This window comes from Hyalella azteca, unplaced genomic scaffold (assembly GCF_000764305.2).
Source record: "Hyalella azteca isolate HAZT.00-mixed unplaced genomic scaffold, Hazt_2.0.2 contig13297, whole genome shotgun sequence".
NCBI lineage: Eukaryota > Metazoa > Arthropoda > Malacostraca > Amphipoda > Hyalellidae > Hyalella > Hyalella azteca.
Window position 1 is genome coordinate 159,600 of NW_025943225.1, and position 21,514 is coordinate 181,113.

A 21,514-nucleotide genomic window follows, 5' to 3' on the forward strand; every position below is an offset into this window, starting at 1 on the left:
GCTGGTGCTGCAGCTGGTGCTGCTACGGTTGGTGCTGGTGCTGCTGCTGGTGCTGTTGGTGCTGGTGCTGCTGCTGCTGCTGAGGAGACCGCTGCTGCTGCTACTCATACATCTGCATTGTCTGTGTATGATGCCACTGCTGATGCATATGCTAATGCACATGCTGCCCTCTTTAATTGCACAGCATACGCGTAGTGACTCCGATGCGCAATTAGAAAAAATTTCTATAAAAATCAACCGAACAAGTTAATGCATATATCTTTCTTAAATATTCACATGCTTCGTCTGAGTAAAAACTTCAACTTTTGCGACTATTCCCACGCGTCTGCGCTGCGTCATTCTGACGCAACACACCGGGGCTTCTTAGCGCTTCTTTAACTCTTTTTTACTAAGAAAACTTGTTAAGCAAATCTTGTGCACTAACGACGAAGTCACAATGCAGTCACAGTACTAAGATTGTAGGTGAAAAGCGAGTTTCAATATTAATTGGTTTTTAAAGTAGCAAATTTAAAAATAAATTAACATCAAAGAATATGCTTCGGGAAAACATTACTTTTAATTGAAAAGATTAAGATGACGCAATAAATTTTCCTTGCATTTTCTTCGTTTCAAATTCTTGGTCATGCAATGTAATTTTATAAGATGGGGTTATTTGTTGACTTAACTTAAAAGTATTCACAACACTTCAGTGATATCATGGTAATATCTTATTTAGTCTCTTAAATAAATTTTCCTATTTTTCAATACACATAAATAAATACAGGTCAAAGAATAAGTTAACTCCAAAAATAGTGACAGAATAATTAATTGATAATTATTTATTCATATGTTATGGATTTTCGTTCCTACTTTACAATGAACATGTTTACCGAGCTGGTTCAATAATAAATTTATATTCATACATTATTCCATCTAGTACCACGCTTATCATATTCCAGATTTATTCAAGTGGATGTTTAGCTACTGTACACATTCATCCGTCTGTTCCATGCCGGCAGAAGCTCGCCGTCCGCTGCAGTCGGCGCGGACGCCATATGGCGAGACCGTTCCGCAACTGCGGACCGCCGGAGCCTTCATTTTACTCTCCTTTCTTAAGACCTGGAAAAAAAATTCAGCAGACAGTAATGACGAGTTGCGGTCAGCTGCATGAATTTCTAGGGTGAAAAATTCATTGAGTTAAAAATACGACAAGATTGTTTTGCTTCGACTATTCCACAGATTTCCGATGAATAAAATTGTTTGCTTTCAAATTCTCTAAAAAATTCTCGAGAAAATTGCTTATTTTACAGGTGGCATGACGATCTACTTCACAGTGAGTGACCGCAACAGGAATCCATTTTATGTAAGATTTTCACAATAAACTGTAATTCTACGATGATCCGATGATCCGAACTTGGATTTTTACACTTGAGTCTATTGCTGGGATTTTGAATATTGAACCATGGTAGCCTATTTGGTTACCGATGCCTCCGGTAACCAAATGGTGTTAAATTCATTAGTGTTGAGTCCATATGGATGATGTTGAATCCGTCCATTTTGGTATTGATGCCATACCGGTGCTACCAGTACCGCTTGGTGTCGAATCAAGCCATGTCGGCAGTAATAGTCAATAGATATTCATTTGTGTAATAAAAGTGCGATTCTCAAATGTTAATGTAACCGAATTAGTTAAGCATTGTTTAATATCGAAATTATCAATAGCAGGCGATTACATCGTAACGGCATTACCCTTGACGCTTCAGCCCACATTATTCTATACATGAACTGCTATTGCATAACCTCGACATCACTATTAATTTCTGGCTATCATTATTCTGTAAATAAAACGCCATCGAACCTCAAGACATTATTACTAATGACTTAGCTAGCATTATTCTACTAGTGAGAGTCCATTTCACCGCGCAACATCATTGTTAATAGATATAGCTGTCACTATTCGCACGAGAGACGAGCGGTATACGCTGTCTTTTCATGATATGTATACGATCTTTCCATGATCCTTTGGTGTTCCTTGCATGATCCTTTGATGTTCCTTGCATGATCCTTGCATGATCTTTCTATGATCCTTTGATATTTTTTGTACGATCTTACCATGATCCTTTAATGTTCTTTGCACGATCCTTTGATGTTCCTTGCACGATCCTTGCATGATCTTCGATGCTATTTGCATGATCTTTTGATGCTCCCTGCATGATCTTTCTATGATCCTCTGGTATTTTTTGTACGATCTTTCCATGATCCTTTAATGTTCTTTCCATGATCATCTATTGTTCCTTACATGATCTTTCCATTATCTTGCCATGATCCGATATATCTACGTTTATTGTAACACGAGCACCTGCAACATAACCACAAATTTCAAAACCAAACATTAAATTAGTAAAATCAAATTAAGAAAAACTCAAGTCGACAATTCAAGCTCCAAAAGTTTGTTTCAAAAAATAATATTCAAAATTTAAATTACCAAATTTCTGTCTGACCTCTTTTTATCAAAAATCCTAGACAATTTTTAAAAATCTAGCAGCCAATACATTCTACCCGTACGCTCTGTCTAGTCAATTTGACCAAAAAAGCTATATTACAGCACATAATTTATTTAAATCTTCGAATATTGAATTTCGATCATAAAACTATTTGTGCATACTCATGCTTCCGCCTCAGGTATAAAATATTTCAGTAGCAACATTTCCGCCCAATACAAAAAATTAGACCAATCTCAATTTGTACGAGTTGTATACGACAATTTTTTCCCTCTCTTAAAAAAAGGCACGCTGCATTTAGCCGTTGCTATGTTTTATATCCCCGAAACACACTTTGCACGATAAATTGCATTGCATTTTACATTTTTTGGTGCTAATGAACAGAGGTCACTGGCTCGCGACAGCCACGCTATGAAACTTCATGTCGCCCGGACGACGATATCTGAACCTCATTCAGTCAGTGTGCATTCTGCCTTTGCCGAGGTAGGGTGTGTCAAAAGTTTATCGCGGTCCAGCAAAGCGTTCACATCGCCGTGTTAGCCTATGACATACAAGTAATATAAGGATATCTAATCATGCTACGGTGAATAGTGTCCAAGTGGATATTCTATATTGTAAGCCATTAACTGTTCTGGAATCAATATTTTGACTGGAAAATGAAGCGAAGTGGGCTCGAAGCGTGAAGACGCGTTCTACACATGCATGCTTGTCAGGTAAGCGCGACTTTCAGGATACACCTGACTCATTAACGGTTAACCCAAGCTTTTACTCCTTAAAGTTGCTCTTCCCAACTCCGGTGAAATCAAAAACTTGTGGCTTTCGCTCAAATTGAAAGGTAAAAGTATAGTCTCTAATTGGTTTAAAGTCACGTGTGTTCATGAGATGATGAGACTAACCTTACTTACAGGCAGGAGGAAAATTAGGTTCCTCTCTTTCGGCGTTAGTTTCTTTGGTTTGACGATGACTTCTTTCTTGCTTCGAATTTACTTTCTTAAGTTGTTCAGTATCCTTCAACATTAAAATAGTTCATCTCATAAAAATCTGTATTCATCAGTGAAGTGTAGATAAATTATGTCATGTAACCTGACACCTGTGCTTTTCCAGCTGCTGGAATCGGAGAGCTGTTATCTTCCAGTGGCTGAAATGGCCGAGCTGTTCCCTTCCAGCTGCTGGAATAGCAGAGCTGTTCTTCCAGCTGCTGAAATAGCAGAGCTGTTCCCTTCCAGCTGCTGAGAAATAGCAGAGCTGTTCCCTTCCAGCTGCTGAAATAGCAGAGCTGTTCCCTTCCAGCGCTGGAATAGCAGAGCTGTTCCCTTCCAACTGCAGGAATAGCATAGCTGTTCCCTTCCAGCTGCTGGAATAGCAGAGCTGTTCCCTTCCAGCTGCTGGAATAGCAGAGCTGTTCCCTTCCAGCTACTGAAATTGCAGATCTGTTCCCTTACAGCTGCTGGAATAGCAGATGTCCCTTACAGCTGCTGGAATAGCAGAGCTGTTCCCTTCCAGCTGCTGAAATAGCAGAGCTGTTCAATTCCAGCTGCTGGAAAAGCAGAGCTGTTCTTCCAGCTGCTGGAATAGCAAAGTTGTTCTCTTACAGCTACTGGAGAAGCAGAGCTTTCCTCTTCCAGCTGCTGGAAAAGCAAAGCTGTACCCATCTAGCTACTGGAATAGTAGAGCTCTTCCCTTCCAGCTGTTGGAATAGCAAAGTTGTTCTCTTACAGCTACTGGAGTAGCAGAGCTTTCCTCTTCCAATGGCTGGAATCGAGGAACTGTTCCCTTCCAGCTGCCGTAATCGAAAGTTTTCTTAAGTTACATTGCGCTGCCGCCAGAATGTCATTGGCCTTCTTTTGAGTTGCTTTTCGTTTCAGATCCAATCAAAAAGTTATCACTTATTCGCTGTGAGAGATACTTGCTGCAATATTTCCTGATTTCACGATAGGAAACTCCAATTATTTTTTATTCAAAATTAATGATGCACCAAGGAATTATGAGACTAATAATCGCCAGGAGAATTCAAATTGTCTAAACTAAGCAATCGGGGCAGAGATGATTAATTTATTTCCAAATCCGTTTAGGATACGAAAACTTGTGGTTTTAGCTGTTGCAAACAGTGGTAAATTCTCAAGTGTTCGGATGGTCCACGTCACGTGTAAATATAAAGTTCACTTTTTAATCGATAGCTTTAATGACGTTGAGAACCTGTCGCTAGAATTTCAAACAATCCAGAGATTTTCGTGAGCAATACGACGGGACAAACTCGGACGACATTTCTGGGATTACTGGCCGGCTGTGATGAAAATCCGGGAAAGTCATTGGATGTCTGATCTACGATGTAATAAGAATTTTTCTTTTATATTGCATGCATTGCTTGAAACATTCCAAGGCTATCAGCCTAGGACCATCAAGATATTGAACTGCTTTTACCTATCACGGAGGATCAATCATGCTTGTAATTCCGAATCTACTCGATTCCGGTCACGAACCAAATTATTCCTGGTATCCTCGTCGGTCTACAAGACTCTGAGTTCATAATCAATGTGTAGTCTGTGGCTTATAAGCATTAAAAAGCCACTTGAAGAACCAGAACATGTGTTGAAGTACATTTCTCATTCACCTCAACGTCTGTCACGGTGGCTTAATTGCCACTTCATTGTAGGTACTACGAAATTTGAGGGAATAGTTTTAGAATTTCAATTTTGCTACTGCATTAACTCTCAGAAGCTGTTTGCTAGATATATGGTCATTTGCATAATGATTAGGCTCTGGGGAAGCTGCCATTTTCAATAATTTTTGCTGCACGAGCATCTGCATTAACGCACGAACTGAACTAACTATTGCTCTTGATAACTTGTGCACCTACAAAGTTAACTATAGTGACATAACCGCTAGTGAAAGCTAATATAAGAAGAACTGGGAAATTTGAAGTGTAATACGAAGTTCTCGGCTTTTCATAAATCTTTATGAAAAGTTTAAGTATAGGATTGCGTCATCCCAGTTCACCAAATTTTATATCGTCACAATGTGCGGACTTGGCCTGGGACTGGGAGATGATACGTCGATACATTCACTCAACCGCCATACTTTTTAGCCTTCACTTTTTAGCCTTGATTCACTCCATCCTTCCGGGCGCAGGCCAACTATATGCCAGTCGCGGTACGTTACCTACCAGGTGCATTCACATGTTTGGTCCGGTCACGGGCCGTCCTCACTCCAGATCTTATCGCGTCACTTGCCATGCCAGTCACACAGCGTTGCTAACTGGCATATTTCCATACCAGATGTCACAAATCTGGTATGGTGAGATATTGCATGGTATGGATATTTTTGCTATGGTATATCTGCTAAATTCTGTAGTGTTGAGCTAGGAATTTGGTATACTCGACAAAAAAATAGTTGTTAAGCTGCATTCACGTCGGTCAAAATATCCTTTTGCCTTGATCGTGGCTGGACCGTGTCTTGCACGGCAGCAGGTGTCTTGCACGGCAGCAGGTGTCTTGCACGGCAGCAGGTGCTGATATTCGTGTTGAGGAGACCACACTGTCTGACCATCGACTAGTGGTGGTCAAGACAACAATTGAGAGGGGAACCCAGCCAAGACCTACACCTCGAGAGGGGCTAGCTGGGCTAAATTTCCATCATCGAAGAACAGACTGGGGAACGAACTCCATCGAATATTCCTATTGGGAACGAACTCATCGAAATTGACTGGAGATCTGAGTTCCTGGAATTAAACGCCGAAACAATTTACAACAAACTGTGCCAAATATTACTGCAGGTATGCGTGCGTCACACGCCGGAAAAGGCGACCCCCAAACGCCACATAATCCCGAGGGACAGACGGATCCTTATGAGGAAACGAGCGAGCTTGAACAACCAGATAACGGCTGCCTCCGGGAATATAGAGAGGCAGAGGCTGGAACATCTAAAGGTCAAAATTGAGGAAACTGAACGACAGTTGCTGGACTCACATGAGGCCGAGCAACAAATTGCAGAGGCGCAAGCTGTGTCTGCCATTCGAGAGAATCCCAAATATTTCTACAAATATGCCCGGTCAAAGGCCAAAATCAGAGCCGCAGTGGGGCCTCTGAAAAATAACGATGTCCTTGTTGGAGACGACAAGGGCATGTGCGAACTTCTGGGAGCTCAATTTGAAAAAGTATTCAGCGAACCCCGATACTCAAGGCNTGCACGGCAGCAGGTGTCTTGCACGGCAGCAGGTGTCTTGCACGGCAGCAGGTGTCTTGCACGGCAGCAGGTGTCTTGCACGGCAGCAGGTGTCTTGCACGGCAGCAGGTGTCTTGCACGGCAGCAGGTGTCTTGCACGGCAGCAGGTGTCTTGCACGGCAGCAGGTGTCTTGCACGGCAGCAGGTGTCTTGCACGGCAGCAGGTGTCTTGCACGGCAGCAGGTGTCTTGCACGGCAGCAGGTGTCTTGCACGGCAGCAGGTGTCTTGCACGGCAGCAGGTGTCTTGCACGGCAGCAGGTGTCTTGCACGGCAGCAGGTGTCTTGCACGGCAGCAGGTGTCTTGCACGGCAGCAGGTGTCTTGCACGGCAGCAGGTGTCTTGCACGGCAGCAGGTGTCTTGCACGGCAGCAGGTGTCTTGCACGGCAGCAGGTGTCTTGCACGGCAGCAGGTGTCTTGCACGGCAGCAGGTGTCTTGCACGGCAGCAGGTGTCTTGCACGGCAGCAGGTGTCTTGCACGGCAGCAGGTGTCTTGCACGGCAGCAGGTGTCTTGCACGGCAGCAGGTGTCTTGCACGGCAGCAGGTGTCTTGCACGGCAGCAGGTGTCTTGCACGGCAGCAGGTGTCTTGCACGGCAGCGGGTGGCTTATGCACAGCAACATGCGTCTTGCTGTATATAAATGCATATAAATGCATTAAAGAATATTGGACTGGACCATGACCGGCTCGTGCCCGGCATATACCAGTCAACTTTCAGGACAATATTCTTCAATGCATTTCTATGGAATCATTCACACCAGCCGTGCAGGGCACCTGCCGTGCCCATGATGTTTATGCTTACATGGAAATACATTAAACCATTGAACTGGACCATGACTGGCATATGCCCTGGCACATGCGCGCTAGGATGGTGTGAACCAAGCCTTGGTATCAAATTTAACATTTCCAGTTTGGTTTTCAAAATGTTCAAATTTTTTAATCTAGTTGTGACACATTGATGCTTTGGCTGCTCGTCAATCTAGTCCAATCTGTTAAAAATGGAACTTCGATCTTGTTGCATGATCTCAATTCTTCTACTAATTGTATTTACTCCTCACAGCAATAATTATTAAATTCACAAGATAGACCTTCTTGCGTCCATGGCTTTCATTTGGATTTCAACTCGCGCGTCATTAGTCTTCTAATTAACTATTCATGATTTATCTATGATTAATAATGAATAAAAATATTCGGAACACGTAGTTGCTCTAGTCCAGATTTTTTTAATTTGATGGTAATTTTACCATTCAAAATTTTGTTTATCCGCAGTAGCAGAGCGGGGTAACTCTGATGGTCTCTGTGTTTAAATCAAACTGCAGCCTCTTCTATTCAATTTTCTTCGGTTGTACTCTTGTAAAATCCAATTTACAAACACACTCTGTACGCGCTCTGTACTAGGAAGTGCAACGCGTTATAAATAATGCATTTTGAAAAGGCGCTTCTGTTTGGCTGGCGCGTCGGTAGCGCCGCTGTTATCGTGATCTGTATTTTTCCTAGCTGAATTTTGCGCCGGTGTTTGCGTTTCTGATGAATTTCTTGCGCATTACGGACATTTTTGTGGCGTATGGATAGAGACGAAAAATTCTTGCTCCTTGCAGTTGAGCGTGACAAACTGCTTTGAAATTTTGCACTCGTTGTCTCTGCGGCGCGAAGATTCAGACATTTCTTTAGGGCCAGATGCATTTGAAGTTTTGTTTTAATGTTGACTTGCACTTATTATGTAGCGTGAAGAAATTTTGGTAAATAGTAGGTATCGGTATAATGAGACCTTGTAAAAGTATTGGTGTATGATGTCTTGGTAATTCTGTGTGTATAAATTTCGATGAACTTGTTGTTTGGGTTGATATTTAAACTCCAATATCACCCCTACCCCAGGAATCTGATGCAATAATTTAATTTTAGCAAAATGTAGTGAATTATATAATGGTGGAATACGTGTATAAATGGTTCTAGAGGATATTCTTGAGGTATAATACGTAGAAATGTTGATGATAACCTGATAGTATGATATGTGTTGGAATGAGTGAGTGGAGCGACCATTTACTTTGTCAAAAATTAAATCGAAAAGTTACCATTGATAAAGTGAAAAAAAAACGCTCAGAACAATGTTTTAATCAAAGTCACGTGTATTATTTTATTCACACTTCATAACTGATTATGAGATTATGAATTTTATTTTAATATCCTTTTAAATTTCTCTATTAATTGATGATTTAATGAGCTTCATCTCTTTGTTTAGGTGATTCAGGAGACAATTTCAATTTCCTTTTAAGAAATGTCATATCGCTGCGCTCTTCAACTTTGTTAACGTGTTCCGTGCATTTATCGATTCTGGCCAATCAAACGAACATTCAATATCAGGATTTTGATTCTGCGTATTTTTCAATCTTTTGTATGTGGCAATTTCCCATAGAAATATGTCAGATTGGTGTTCATTCTGCTATGTTTTTTTTTATTTAAATCGCTTTTATTACTGCCAAAAATTCGCTTTTTATTACCGCCACTTGCGATCAATCTCAGTATCTGTAATTGTGTGCGAGTTGGAAGTAGACTTCGAGCGTGGGATTTTTTCATCTCAGCACACACGTTGCCATTTAAATATCAACGCCTGACCTCCGGACGCGCGAGTCTTGTAAGCGGCGGCGGGAATTTCTCGCGAGGTCGCCTGCATCGAGAAGCGGCCTTCCCGATAGCGCGACCACCGTCATAGAAGCTATTTATTTTTGCACAGTCATATACCTACCGGTATAATGGTTCTTTCGGCCAAGTTGGTCATTTTAAAATGTTTTCCTGGTTTATTTGTTATTTTTATTATATATTCGTAACGGAGTTCTATTGGTACCGGTGTTGTATTCGTACCGGAGTTCAAAATTCGTACCGGAGTTCAAAATTCGTACCGGAGTTCAATATTCGTACCGGAGTTCAATATTCGTACCGGAGTTCAATATTCGTACCGGAGTTCAATATTCGTATCGGAGTTCAATATTCGTATCGGAGTTCAATATTCGTATCGGAGTTCAATATTCGTACCGGAGTTCAATATTCGTACCGGAGTTCAATATTCGTACCGGAGTTCAATATTCGTACCGGAGTTCAATATTCGTACCGGAGTTCAATATTCGTAGGTATACCGGAGTTCAATATTCGTAGGTATACCGGAGTTTAATATTCGTAGGTATACCGGAGTTCAATATTCGTAGGTATACCGGAGTTTAATATTCGTAGGTATACCGGAGTTTAATATTCGTAGGTATACCGGAGTTCAATATTCGTGTGTACTGGAGTTCAATATTCGTAGGTATACCGGAGTTCAATATTCGTGTGTACCGGAGTTCAATATTCCTGTATACCGGAGTTCAATATTCGTGTATACCGGAGTTCAATATTCGAAGGTACCGGAGTTAAATATTCGTAGGTACCGGAGTTCAGTATCGTACCGGAGTTCAGTATTCGTACCGGAACTTCTATCCATTATTTACGGATTTAACATTTTTCAGCGCTATTTGCACTATTCTGATTTCTCGTTCCTAAAAGTTTTAAAAATAGTGAGCATCAGTAGATTATTTATCCTAAGCTTTCATTACAGTCAGATTTTTTCGGTGTTGAGTTTGTGATGAGTATGTCTCCGAAATTGTTGGATAAGTTTTGAGCTGGACTCAACACTAATATCAATTATTCGTTAGATATTAACACTGAAATAAGTTATTTCTAGCACAATATAGTGTTATTCCTATCAGAATTAGGAGTTGCCGCCCACTGCTCTTGCTTAAATGAATGATGAACTAATCCACATTTCGCTGTTCCGCCATGAATTTTAAATGAAGCTCTTTGACTCATGAATAAAATGTATTCCTCTTATACGTTGGTAACTTATACTTTATACGTCAAAGCGTAAGCAGCGCTCGACCAAACACGAACGCATCATCGACATACATGTGGACTAGTAACATAATAGGGATAGTGACATAGTAATATAGGGACTATATAGGGAGTAATATAGTAATATATATAGTAATAGTATAATAGTAATATATATAGTAATAGTAATATAGGGAATAATAGGGACTTGTTCATATCCCTATTATGTCACTATGTGACATAATAGGGATATGAACAAGTGAACATGTGTTGAATCTGGAAATTTGACACCATATTTTCCTTTTGTATGCCGCTGATACTTTTAAACTAATATTGAATATATGAACCACCATTCTAGAATTTCACCCTGCACCGTGAATGCTGCTCATGCCTGCGTTTTAGAACAACTTCGACATGTTAGAAACGCAATTCTAAAAAAAACACTGCTTAAAATTCTTCGCAGTGCGCTATAAGTTTTTATACTGTAATTATTGAGAAAATATTTCAACTGAAATGATAACGTATTTTCTTTTAGGAACAACATATTGGCACTTGAGAAAATTGAGTGAAGATTATGGATGTAAGTATGTAAAGACTTTTACTTCAAACCTCCTGCGACTGTTTGACCTGACCTGCAGTGAGGCCTAGCAGGTTCTGGCAAGTCGCGACAGGTTCTGCTACTCAACCTACAACCTCTACATTCTGGGCTTCCTCCCCCTCTCTTCCACCGACCTCCCTCTTCCACCGCCTCCCTCTTCCACTGACCTCCCTCTTCCACCGCCTCCCTCTCCCACTGACCTCCCTCTTCCACCGACCTCCCTCTTTCACCGACCTCCCTCTCCCACTGACCTCCCTCTTTCACCGACCTCCCTCTTCCACCGCCTCCCTCTTCCACTGACCTCCCTCTTCCAACGCCTCCCTCTCCCACTGACCTCCCTCTTCCACCGACCTCCCTCTTTCACCGACCTCCCTCTCCCACCGACCTCCCTCTTTCACCAACCTCCCTCTTCTACCGACATCCCTCTTTCACCGACCTCCCTCTTTCACCGACCTCCCTCTTTCACCGACCTCCCTCTTTCACCGACCTCCCTCTTTCACCGACCTCCCTCTTCCGCCGACCTCCCTCTTCCACTGACCTCCCATTTCCCTTCTTCAATTCCCCCACATTTCTCCTTCATTTCCCTCTCCCTTCTCACAATGCCCCTGTAGAGCCGCTCGCCTCCTCTCACCACAGGTCTTCGCATCACTGAAAATTAAATTAATAAAAATCGCTCGTTCTCGACAATATCGAAAGGCAAATTACTTACCAACAAATTCCCTTCATTTGGATAAATTTCTATTGATATTTAGCTCCTATATCATTGAATGACTTTACACAGCGTCTGCAATGTAGTTTTATAGAGAGAGAACTTTACACTAAAAATACACGAGCGTCAAAATATACCTTATAGACCTAGAGCTGAAATTAGCATCCTCTAATGGAAGCTTTTCCGATGCAAGTGTCGGTTACTGTCTATATTTATTTATTGCTTTCTATACATAATATCTATTGTAATTTATATCTCTGCACGAATCTATTTCAATCGATCCTGGCCATTACATTATTTTAACTATATTCATCCATATCATTTTTGTCTGTTGATTATTTAGAGAAAATTTCGACATAGGTTTTTACGTATTTCTGTTTATCATCCAACGTCGGCTGCTGATGAAATTACTAGCCTTTCATCGATCCACGTTTTATTCATATCGGCGTGCACCATATGTCGTGTACATGATGGAAATTGAAGGCTTAGTTGACCCATTGGTGACCTATGGGCAATTTGTGGACCGATTATATATAAGTGAATTTGTAGTCAAATCTGCCGTGGTGTTCAAAGATTGATGCTATGAATTGCATCTGACGCCATAAAATAAAGGCTATTTAAATTATGTGGACTATCATTAACAGAAGTGTAAGTGCAAGCATTTTTTCATCCAATTAAAGCATCGAACGATTTGGCCATCACTTCGGCGGAATTCCAAGTTTCAGAAGCAACATCTGATTCTTAGTATAATTCAATACTAAAACTTGCAGTGTTACTAATCATTGTAAAACTTTATTAATGTGCAATACTAAAACTCGCAGTGTTACTGATCATTGTATAACTTTATCAATGTACGATACTAAAACTCGAGTGTTTTGAAGCGTTCCTTTGTCATGCGCGGGGGCGAAATCCAGGTTCGCCGGTCCGGCGAGAGGTGCGCCGGTAAACTGGAAAGCTCGGGGCGGTCGACGCTGACCCTATCCCTTCATCCGCCCCTCACGGCGCCCTTGAATTGCATTATCCTGGCTTGGATATATGCAGCCCTGAGGCACGCGGCAGCCCTGGCTCAGGACAACTCTTAGGTCCTGCATACCGGGGCCACAATACAGGGAACAAGAGCGTTGCTCTCATAGCGGTGTTCTAGGAACCTGCTTCTGATGGCGGTCCTGCTACGGATGATGGGTTCCATTTGTCCTGCATCTGTTTGTCCTTCTGATAAGTGGGCTTGTTATGCCTACATCTGCTTCCCCTCTTGTTGATGATGGGGTCTGTTGTGTCTGCATCTGCTGCTCCTTCTGATGATGGGGTCTGCTGTGCCTGCATCTGCTGCTGCTTCTGATGATGGGGTCTGTTGTGCCTGCATCTGCTGCTGCTGCTTCTGATGATGGGGTCTGTTATGTCTGCATCTGATCTGATGATGGGGTCTGTTGTGCCTGCATCTGCTGCTGCTGCTTCTGATGATGGGGTCTGTTGTGCCTGCGTCTGCTGCTGCTGCTTCTGATGATATGGGGTCTGTTGTGCCTGCGTCTGCTGCTGCTGCTTCTGATGATGGGGACTGTTAGGTCTGCAATTGTTAAACCACGACTCAGGCTTACCTCTTTATCCATCGATGAATATTTTCGTATCGCTATCAGCTTATCTCACCAACTCTTTATCTTCGTACCGCTTATCTCCGTAATTATTCTTATCACTGCGATGCTGTGGGTGGATTGATGAAACTTATTGCTGATCCCCGCATCGGATCTCTTAGTTCGTAAAACTTCCATTATTTTTATCATCAATCCCAAACGCTGTTGCTGACGAATGCTTGACTTGGAATCTTCAAGTGAAGTTTACATGTAGAATTTTAGATTATTCCGTCAAAATTTTTACATAATATCAGTACGTTTGAAATTTTATACGATATATAATAACGGCTAATATTTTCTGAACAAAATTCCCAAGCAATTACACTTGTAATGACTTTATCAATTGGCGATTTTTGTTTTATAGGCTATTCATAATTCATATACTTTAAATAATGCTAATCAAAATTGTATGTTATACGTTCTCGATTTGATTTTTATTAGTTCTTGATTCCGATTATTCTGCACTGAAACTTCAGCATTTCCTCACATCTTTATATATAACGATTAATTTTAAGTCTCTAAAAAGTATTTTACCCTCTAGATTTTAAGTTCTTGACTTAAAACTTTAAGCTCCTTATTCTTTTTATTTGAAGCTCCTTGTTCTTATCTTTGGTCATTTTTTACAATAAAATGTATGATTGAATGAAGGAATTCAATTATTCTAATTATAAGGCTTGACCTTCTGTTGCACAATATCCTGCCGCATGTCCTGGGTCACGCCTCGCTTCCTGTAGGACATTTCGCTGTTTTCCTGCCGCGCTCGTCGACCCATATTGGGCTTTGGCAGGCGCATCGGCGGCCACAGCTTGGACAGCTAATCGGCGGCCAAAGATTGGCCAGCTAATAGGCGGCCACAGCTTGGCCAGCAAATTGGCGGCCACAGCTTGGACAGCTAATTGGCGGCCACAGCTTGGCCAGCTAATCGGCGGCCACAGCTTGATCAGCTAATCGGCGGTTAAAGATTGGACGGCTAATTAGCAGCCACAGATTGGCCAGCTAATCGGCGTTCTTTGATTGGCCAGCTAATCGGCAACCACTGATTGGCCTGAAATCACAGACTCAAATAACTTGACGATGATTAGTAGCAACTGCGATTATAATGGTTCTTTCGTATTTGTTCTTGCCTTTGCTACTTGCGTCTCCTTGTTGTTTTAATATGTGGGACTGTCATGCCGCCTATGTGTTTTTGCCTAATATGTGCTGCGTTTGAATTTTCATCAGTTCATTTTTGATGGCACTTAATTATGTTGATTAATTATGGAACGATGATATTTGTTCTTCGTTAACGGTACTCGCTGGTACTCGCTGGTACTCGCTGGTACTCGCTGGTACTCGCTGGTACTCGCTGGTACTCGCTGGTACTCGCTGGTACTCGCTGGTACTCGCTGGTACTCGTTGGTACTCGCTGGTACTCGCTGGCACTCGCCGGTACTCACTAACACTCTTCTGACTCNGTACTCGCTGGTACTCGCCGGTACTCGCTGGTACTCGTTGGTACTCGCTGGTACTCGCTGGCACTCGCCGGTACTCACTAACACTCTTCTGACTCACAGGATCGCGTCTGTTTCGTGAGAATCAAAGACGAGCTTGTGTGCCTACGCTCAACATGGCCTTGTGTAGCAATGCTCTATCCAGTGCAATCGCCGGCCTGTAATAACGTTATTCCTACCTGAATTGTTAATCATATCAAAATAATCTTTTTGAAATTGCCTTAGCCCATGAAATGTCACGATCTAATGACGGTATTCCTACCTAGACTGTATGATCTTTCTATAGGTTTCTTCTTGCCAATGAAATTTATTCATCATTAAAATTTCTAGATTAAGTTATTACAATATTTAAAGGGCAATTACAGGTTAATATATTGCATCTGTTCACATTCTTGATCAAAATTGATGACGCTGTAGTTTTGAACCTGCTAGACCTGACATAAGTTATACACCTACAATACACCCACAGGTATTCACTCTTGTGCACCATAATTTAGTGATTTAAAGTAACGATCTTTCCAACTTTTCCTGTGAAGCGTCGTTCATTATTCAAATCAATAATCATCAATTTTATTCCAGATATATATACTTTGATAGTTTATCATTGAAATTCTGAATTTTAATGCGTTGTGTTTCAAAATATTCTTTAAAGATACCGTTTTGGCGTATTTTCTCTATCAAATGGTGGTGCATCTGGTATACTTTCAAATACTTTCAATACTTTCTGGAATACTTTACTTTTCATATGGAATACTTTTCTTTTTTTTTTACATTGTATTTTAATGGAATTCATCCATCTACATGTATCTTATTGAGGTCCAGAACACAGCCCACTCTAGAAGCAGCACTTCCCTCGGCAACCTAATACGCTCGCATTCCCCTCTGACTGCGAGGGTAAGTGCCGAAGTTGTCTCACGAGGGACCGTCGAGCCCTCGATATTTCAATGGGAAAATGTCCCATTTAAAGTCATTGAAGATATTATCATGAGTAAAGTTTCAAATACTTTGTTTTATTCTTCCATGAGAAAATGTATCGTTATTCGCCAACATTGGTTAATTTCCTAGCATAACTTCTTGGTTTGGCTTCAGCCCTAACATCTATGTTATCCATGTCTTTAATCAGCTTTGAATACATAAAATATACAAACTTGCACCTCAATTTATCACTGGTTGAAAACTTGTTTTGTTCATCACAACCATCGTTCATTCTTCGACCGCGCCCAAGCCACCGAAATTCCACCCAAGGTTTATAATTGGCCTATCTAAGGCCTCCAAAGCCCATGACAGATTGCGTCCGGAATGCCGTGCGTGCAATATTTTTAGTTTTCTTCGTTATAAATATCAGCGTTAATAAATCGTCGTGCTCGGCTCATGCTCGTATTTACTTTCGGTATTTCATTTGGGGCTGAAATGAATCATCTGCCGCCGTGAATGAGATTCAATCGATGAGTCGATCGGCGGTCCAAAGCTTCCTGGAACGTTGCACCGTATGGCAAAAAAAAAAAAAATTTCAGGCGCAAACTTTCATGTTTTCTCACCACTTGGTCAACAAATTACCTGCAAAATATAGAAACTCGAAATATTGTCTTGCCATTAACTGTGTGAAAATAAATTAAGTTGTGGCATAGTAAAGGAGTTATAACCGCGTATTTTTTCGCAGTTCTACATGATAAATAAAAAGAAATTTAATTTTATATTATTTAATTTAAAATTTAATTTTAAATTAACGATTTTGAATGTTAATGTGATATACTATGGTGTAATTTTCCATGGAAAAATTTTGATTCAGCATTTTTTTCAACGAGGAATCTTCTTTTCTTGACATTCGTACGATTGATTGCATGCGCTTGCAACTTCAACCAGTAAAATTTCTTGTCAAGCGGATTGGGATCTAGAAATTTAATGGGCCGTTATTTTCTTGTGTTCACTGATCCTCGATTGCTGGCGTTGTTGCTACGATGTCGCAGTTGTCATTAAGTTAACCGAGAAAACTACTTAATAATATGATTTTATGTTTCAATAATTGCTCTTTACTATACCGACATTAATATATTCGCGAGCAATCCAAACTCGCGACACTTAGATCGCTACATTTAACTGTGGGAGTGGTGTACGTTGGCGCAATGTTTGGGCAGAATTATTACAGCTTTCTAATAATAATATGCATTAGTATATTATAATATTACAGCGTTTAATAACTGAATTTTTCTGCCGAGTCTTTCAAACCGCATATTCGAATTTACCATTATCAGTGATAAGATATTGTGTCCCTGCTCATACCAACAGGTCGTTGGGTCAGTTTGATTTTCTCACGAGTCAGAAAAGAGCTGTTCGTTAGATCTCGTTTTAATGGATCGTTCATCAGCCATGGCTGCTTTTCGGGGGGGGGGCGAAAACTTAGTTTGTAGTTCGCATTAAGTTTGCTATAGTTTGAGAGCTTTTCCAATTGCCAGCAATGCCCTGAATTGCGAGAACTGTTTCTACATCTTTATTGATTGACAATATATGTTCCAATATGTGCTCGCAACATGACGTGCAAGAAAAATTTATTGTTAAAGATCAAACGAATGTGCCAGATACTCCTGCTCTGCACTGTAAACTGGCATTGTATATGCAGTTTAAACATACAAGGTTCATCTATATTGCCATGTATGACCTTGCATGAACGATGCAATTTGCACTGCCGGAGCCTGTATCCTGATGACGTACGAACTGACAGCTGAGATTTGTATTGTTGTTACAGAGCTCGCAATAGCCTCGTATTGCCTCGCAAATTGATTGACTTGGAATATTTCATCACAATTTTTTTTCTTTTGCTATTAGAAAGCTGCACATGGATTTTAATCGCGATTGAGCTTCATAAATTATTATTTTAAAATCGCAAAACTCATATTAACAACTCTTGAATGGAATTTCAATCAATGATATGTATATTTCATCAGTGGTCACCTATTGCTTTCTTTGAATGTTATAAAAGAACGCGTCGATGAGGATCATATGCACTCATGAACAGTAGCGAAGGAGTTGCCGGACCCGAACTTAATTATGTTTGAAGATTATGTATAAGCAGCGAAATTAAAATACGGTCCGGTCAAAAAATAGCAAAAAACATGTAAAGAATTTAAATCTAAACATAACTAGAAATGAATATGAGAACGTATAACGTATTAGTAATATATAAATCAAAGTTCTTTGGGTATGAAGTGAGCCATGCAGTAGCAGGCGCCGTTCTCAGGCATGCAGCAGACCAAGCACTGAGCGGTCGCTTCGATAAGCAAGCGTTGGCTGCTCACACATCCGGTGCTACCAAACTTATCAATTCCTTTGCTTAGTTTTTGCCCTGGCATGGGTGCTAATGGCTGAGGTATGGAGTCTCAAGGCACTCAAGAGTGCTGATACTCAAGCACTCAGGAGCGGTGAGTGTTCAATCCACTTGAACGTCAATCTTTAATAGCGAGTGGTCGATCCTTACCCTTTTTTAAGCCTCGCCATGATTTTCTTACAGTGATTTCACCTCAGATTATGCAATGTTAGCCTGTCGCCGGTTTTCAACCACCCGACCACCTTGCCATTTCGAATAAAATTTTCGTAATTAGTTGTGGGTCCCGAGCTTGAATCAATGAACTTACCACACTGAACTGAATGAACTTACCATGGGCCTATTTCTTCAACGCCGACACTTCTATTCTATGACTCCACTCTCTCGGATCATGTCTCCGGCCCCTGTATGCTTGCGTGCTAATTCCTGCCTCCAATGACTTGAGGTATTCCTAAAAGCCAGTGATGCCGAGGCATTCAATTCATTCTTACACTGAAGGATGTCTTAAAAAACCACCGCGGGTTCGTCAAAGGCCGAGCACGACGCGCCGGACAAAGAATGCTGGCCCGCTTCTGTGCGTCCATGAAAGAGACGAAAGGGAAAGTGTCGGGCGCCGCTGGCTTATGTCGCCCGCGCGGCTGCAGTCAAATTTCTTTATAATGCCTATACTTTCATAAAAAGTTAAGAGATCGTAAGTTCATCTGCCAATAATTGACGGCCTTTCGAGCAAAATCCAACAATCATAGACAAGAAAATAGAGCGTAAGTACTTACCTTTACTTAGCAAATTTTGAAAGTATAGGACCTGACTCCGGCCCAAGCTTGATGTTTCGCTGAATATTCGTCCTCGCGATCATTTATGAAACTAAAATGTTTGACTTTGGCTCATTTACAATCAATAAACTAAGTTTATATTATAGGTTATAATGAAGACAAATTCAATTAACGCGCATATTTGCTGCTGTTAGGTTTTGCGTTACGGATGGCGATTTTTTTGCACGAATTTTCTAGGAACAGTAAAATGGCGTAAATACCGAGAGCATTTAGAAGAAATTATTGGTTTAGTGCTAGGTTTAAGAATTTTTTTAAGATGTCGTTCATGATGATTTTCTTCTCCAATCGCACTTATTCGCTAAACCTTTTAACGGAGATCGCCGTTCATTTTTTTCCATTTTTCGTGAATTGATTTCGAAGATGACTTCCGTGAAGTCATTATACACGTGCTCCGTGTAGACGACTTCATTGCGTGACTAAGAGTTTGTGACAGTGTCGCTATACCGTCCTGTGACGTCATCAGTTGCTCTTTACATGATACTTAAGCTTGTAAACGTCACGGCTATACGGCGTTTGCTTGTCCATTTATTTGCCATCATCATCTCATCGAGTTAGTCGTTAACTTGAGTACCTATGTTCGGTTTTATCTACATTTAAATCTCTCTCGTTGACCTGCTTCATTGCAGTATTATTTGAAAAAGTGTTTATTTTCAGCCTGCTTCGCTTGCGGCGTTTTGATGTAAAGCGATGGAAATTTAACCAATGCAATGTATAATTTTTTTGCATTTATCCCTGCGCATCAATAATGTACCTATTCTTCTCATTTTTATAATGCATTTATAACCGTTTAAATACACGAAAGCTTATTTCTGCAGCTCACGGCCAGCCGCCGCTTAAACGGATTTCACTATAATGTTGATGCTTTGACCTGGGATAAAAAAGAACACGTTTGCCTTGATTTTTCAAATATTTCTCAATTCTAGAATGGTTAACTTACGAACTTCACAATTTAACTTACGCATTTCACAGGTTAACTTACGAACTTCACAATTTAACTTACGCACTTCACAGGTTAACTTACGAACTTCACAGGTTAACTTACGAACTTCACAGGTTAACTTACGAACTTCACAGATTAACCTACGAACATCACAATTCAACTTACGCACTTCACTGGTTAACTTACGAACTTCACAGGTTTACTTACGAACTTCACAGGTTAACTTACGAACTTCAAAGGTTAACTTAAGAACTTCACAGGTTAACTTACGAACTTCACAGGTTACCTTACGAACTTCACAGGTTAACTTACGAACTCCACAGGTTAACTTACGAACTTCACAGGTTAACTTACGAACTTCACAGGTTAACTTACGAACTTCACAGGTTAACTTCACAGGTTAACTCACGAACTTCACAGGTTAAATTACGAACTTCACAGGTTAACTCACGAACTTCACAGGTTAACTTCACGAGTTAACTCACGAATTTCATAGGTTAATGCACGATCTTCACAGGTAAACTTACGAATTTCACAGGTTAAATTACGAACTTCACAGGTAAACTTACGAATTTCACAGGTTAACTTCACAGGTAAACTTACGAACTTCACAGGTTAACTTACGAACATCAAAATTTAACTTACGAACTTCATGCTAACTAACTAAAGCAGGGTGGAAAAATGCGCAGCCGTGCATCTTCGTGCTTTCAGGCACTGGCGATCGTGTGTTTTGGTGATTGTGTTCGTTCCAATGCGTTTGTATGAATGTGTTTAAGTGCTTGTGTTAGCAAAGCAGGATGTCTTCCGCGGTTTTGCGCTGCTGCTGAGTTAGCAAACTGTAGCAGTAATCACAATTAAACAGCAGCAATTGTTGATTTGTTGAATTGACGGAAGATTTGTTTCGTATTTATAATGCAATCCTCTAAAACCAAATTCAATTTTAGTTAGTTTAAAAAATACTTCTGATGAAACAGTTTAAATTGTTTTAGGCCTTTTAACTTGCTCTATAGCTACAGTCGTTCAGGACATCAAAATCATGTTCATTTAATATAAAACTACGAGATATTCTATTCCATATCTCGATTTTCTTAGTCAGTCTAAATTTTCTGGCTATGTATACATAGCTATTTTTGTCGCATCATCAATATTCCTAGAGATGAATGTCATGAATGTTTTGAGTAACTATTTAATGTTAATCTCAGTACAGTGTTCGTTTAACATCATTTTCAAATTAAACTTTTATTTAATTTCCGCGCTCAATCAAAATAAAACCTGCTATTTTTTAATCTTGAATAATTTTACTTGCTAGTTAGATGCAACTTGCCCTCCACTGAAGCTTTTCAACATTACACAGTAGTCATTGGCTTCCGTTTTTGGGAAAATTTCATAGTTCTCTCTCTATTTTTTCAAAAACTGTTGTGAAAAAACTCAGACAACCA

The 21,514-nt window shown here is 40.6% G+C and overlaps 4 protein-coding genes across 8 annotated transcripts in view; 2 read left to right on the forward strand and 2 right to left on the reverse strand.

Moving 5' to 3' along the window:
• The first annotated feature begins 2,886 nt into the window (after nt 1–2,886).
• LOC108668352 (putative polypeptide N-acetylgalactosaminyltransferase 9) overlaps nt 2,887–21,514 on the forward strand; it is a 133,391-nt gene continuing 114,763 nt past the window's right edge. For 2 of the 5 annotated variants that reach the window (XM_018155545.2, XM_018155549.2), the window contains exon 1: nt 2,888–3,193. The gene's annotated coding sequence lies outside the window, so the exon portion shown is untranslated. Of the gene's footprint in view, nt 3,194–21,514 lie in introns of all 5 variants that reach the window. The other 3 variants (XM_018155542.2, XM_018155541.2, XM_018155548.2) reach the window with 3 other exon arrangements.
• LOC108668339 (keratin-associated protein 9-2-like) lies at nt 6,638–9,408 on the reverse strand. Its single transcript, XM_018155527.1, has 2 exons — nt 9,314–9,408; nt 6,638–7,331 (listed from the first exon to the last, which is right to left on the reverse strand). The coding sequence occupies exons 1-2, from the start codon at nt 9,406–9,408 to the stop codon at nt 6,638–6,640; spliced, it is 789 nt and encodes a 262-aa protein (XP_018011016.1).
• On the forward strand, nt 9,451–11,767 carry LOC108668340 (proline-rich receptor-like protein kinase PERK2). Its single transcript, XM_018155528.1, has 2 exons — nt 9,451–9,471; nt 11,210–11,767. The coding sequence occupies exons 1-2, from the start codon at nt 9,451–9,453 to the stop codon at nt 11,765–11,767; spliced, it is 579 nt and encodes a 192-aa protein (XP_018011017.1).
• LOC108668341 (immediate early response gene 5-like protein) lies at nt 13,006–14,265 on the reverse strand. The gene is made up of 2 exons (XM_018155529.1): nt 14,173–14,265; nt 13,006–13,407 (listed from the first exon to the last, which is right to left on the reverse strand). Exons 1-2 carry the CDS (start codon nt 14,263–14,265, stop codon nt 13,006–13,008), a joined length of 495 nt encoding a protein of 164 aa, XP_018011018.1.

Bases quoted from the DNA above. Each gene is read 5' to 3' on its own strand.
- LOC108668340 (XM_018155528.1), top strand. From the start codon at position 9,451: ATGGTTCTTTCGGCCAAGTTG. The intron at 9,472-11,209 runs GTCATTTTAAAA...GAGGCCTAGCAG, and splicing joins TGGTTCTTTCGGCCAAGTTG to GTTCTGGCAAGTCGCGACAG.
- LOC108668341 (XM_018155529.1), bottom strand. From the start codon at position 14,265: ATGGGTCGACGAGCGCGGCAGGAAAACAGCGAAATGTCCTACAGGAAG. The intron at 13,408-14,172 runs GTCAAGCCTTAT...CCCCATCATCAG, and splicing joins AGGATATTGTGCAACAGAAG to AAGCAGCAGCAGCAGACGCA.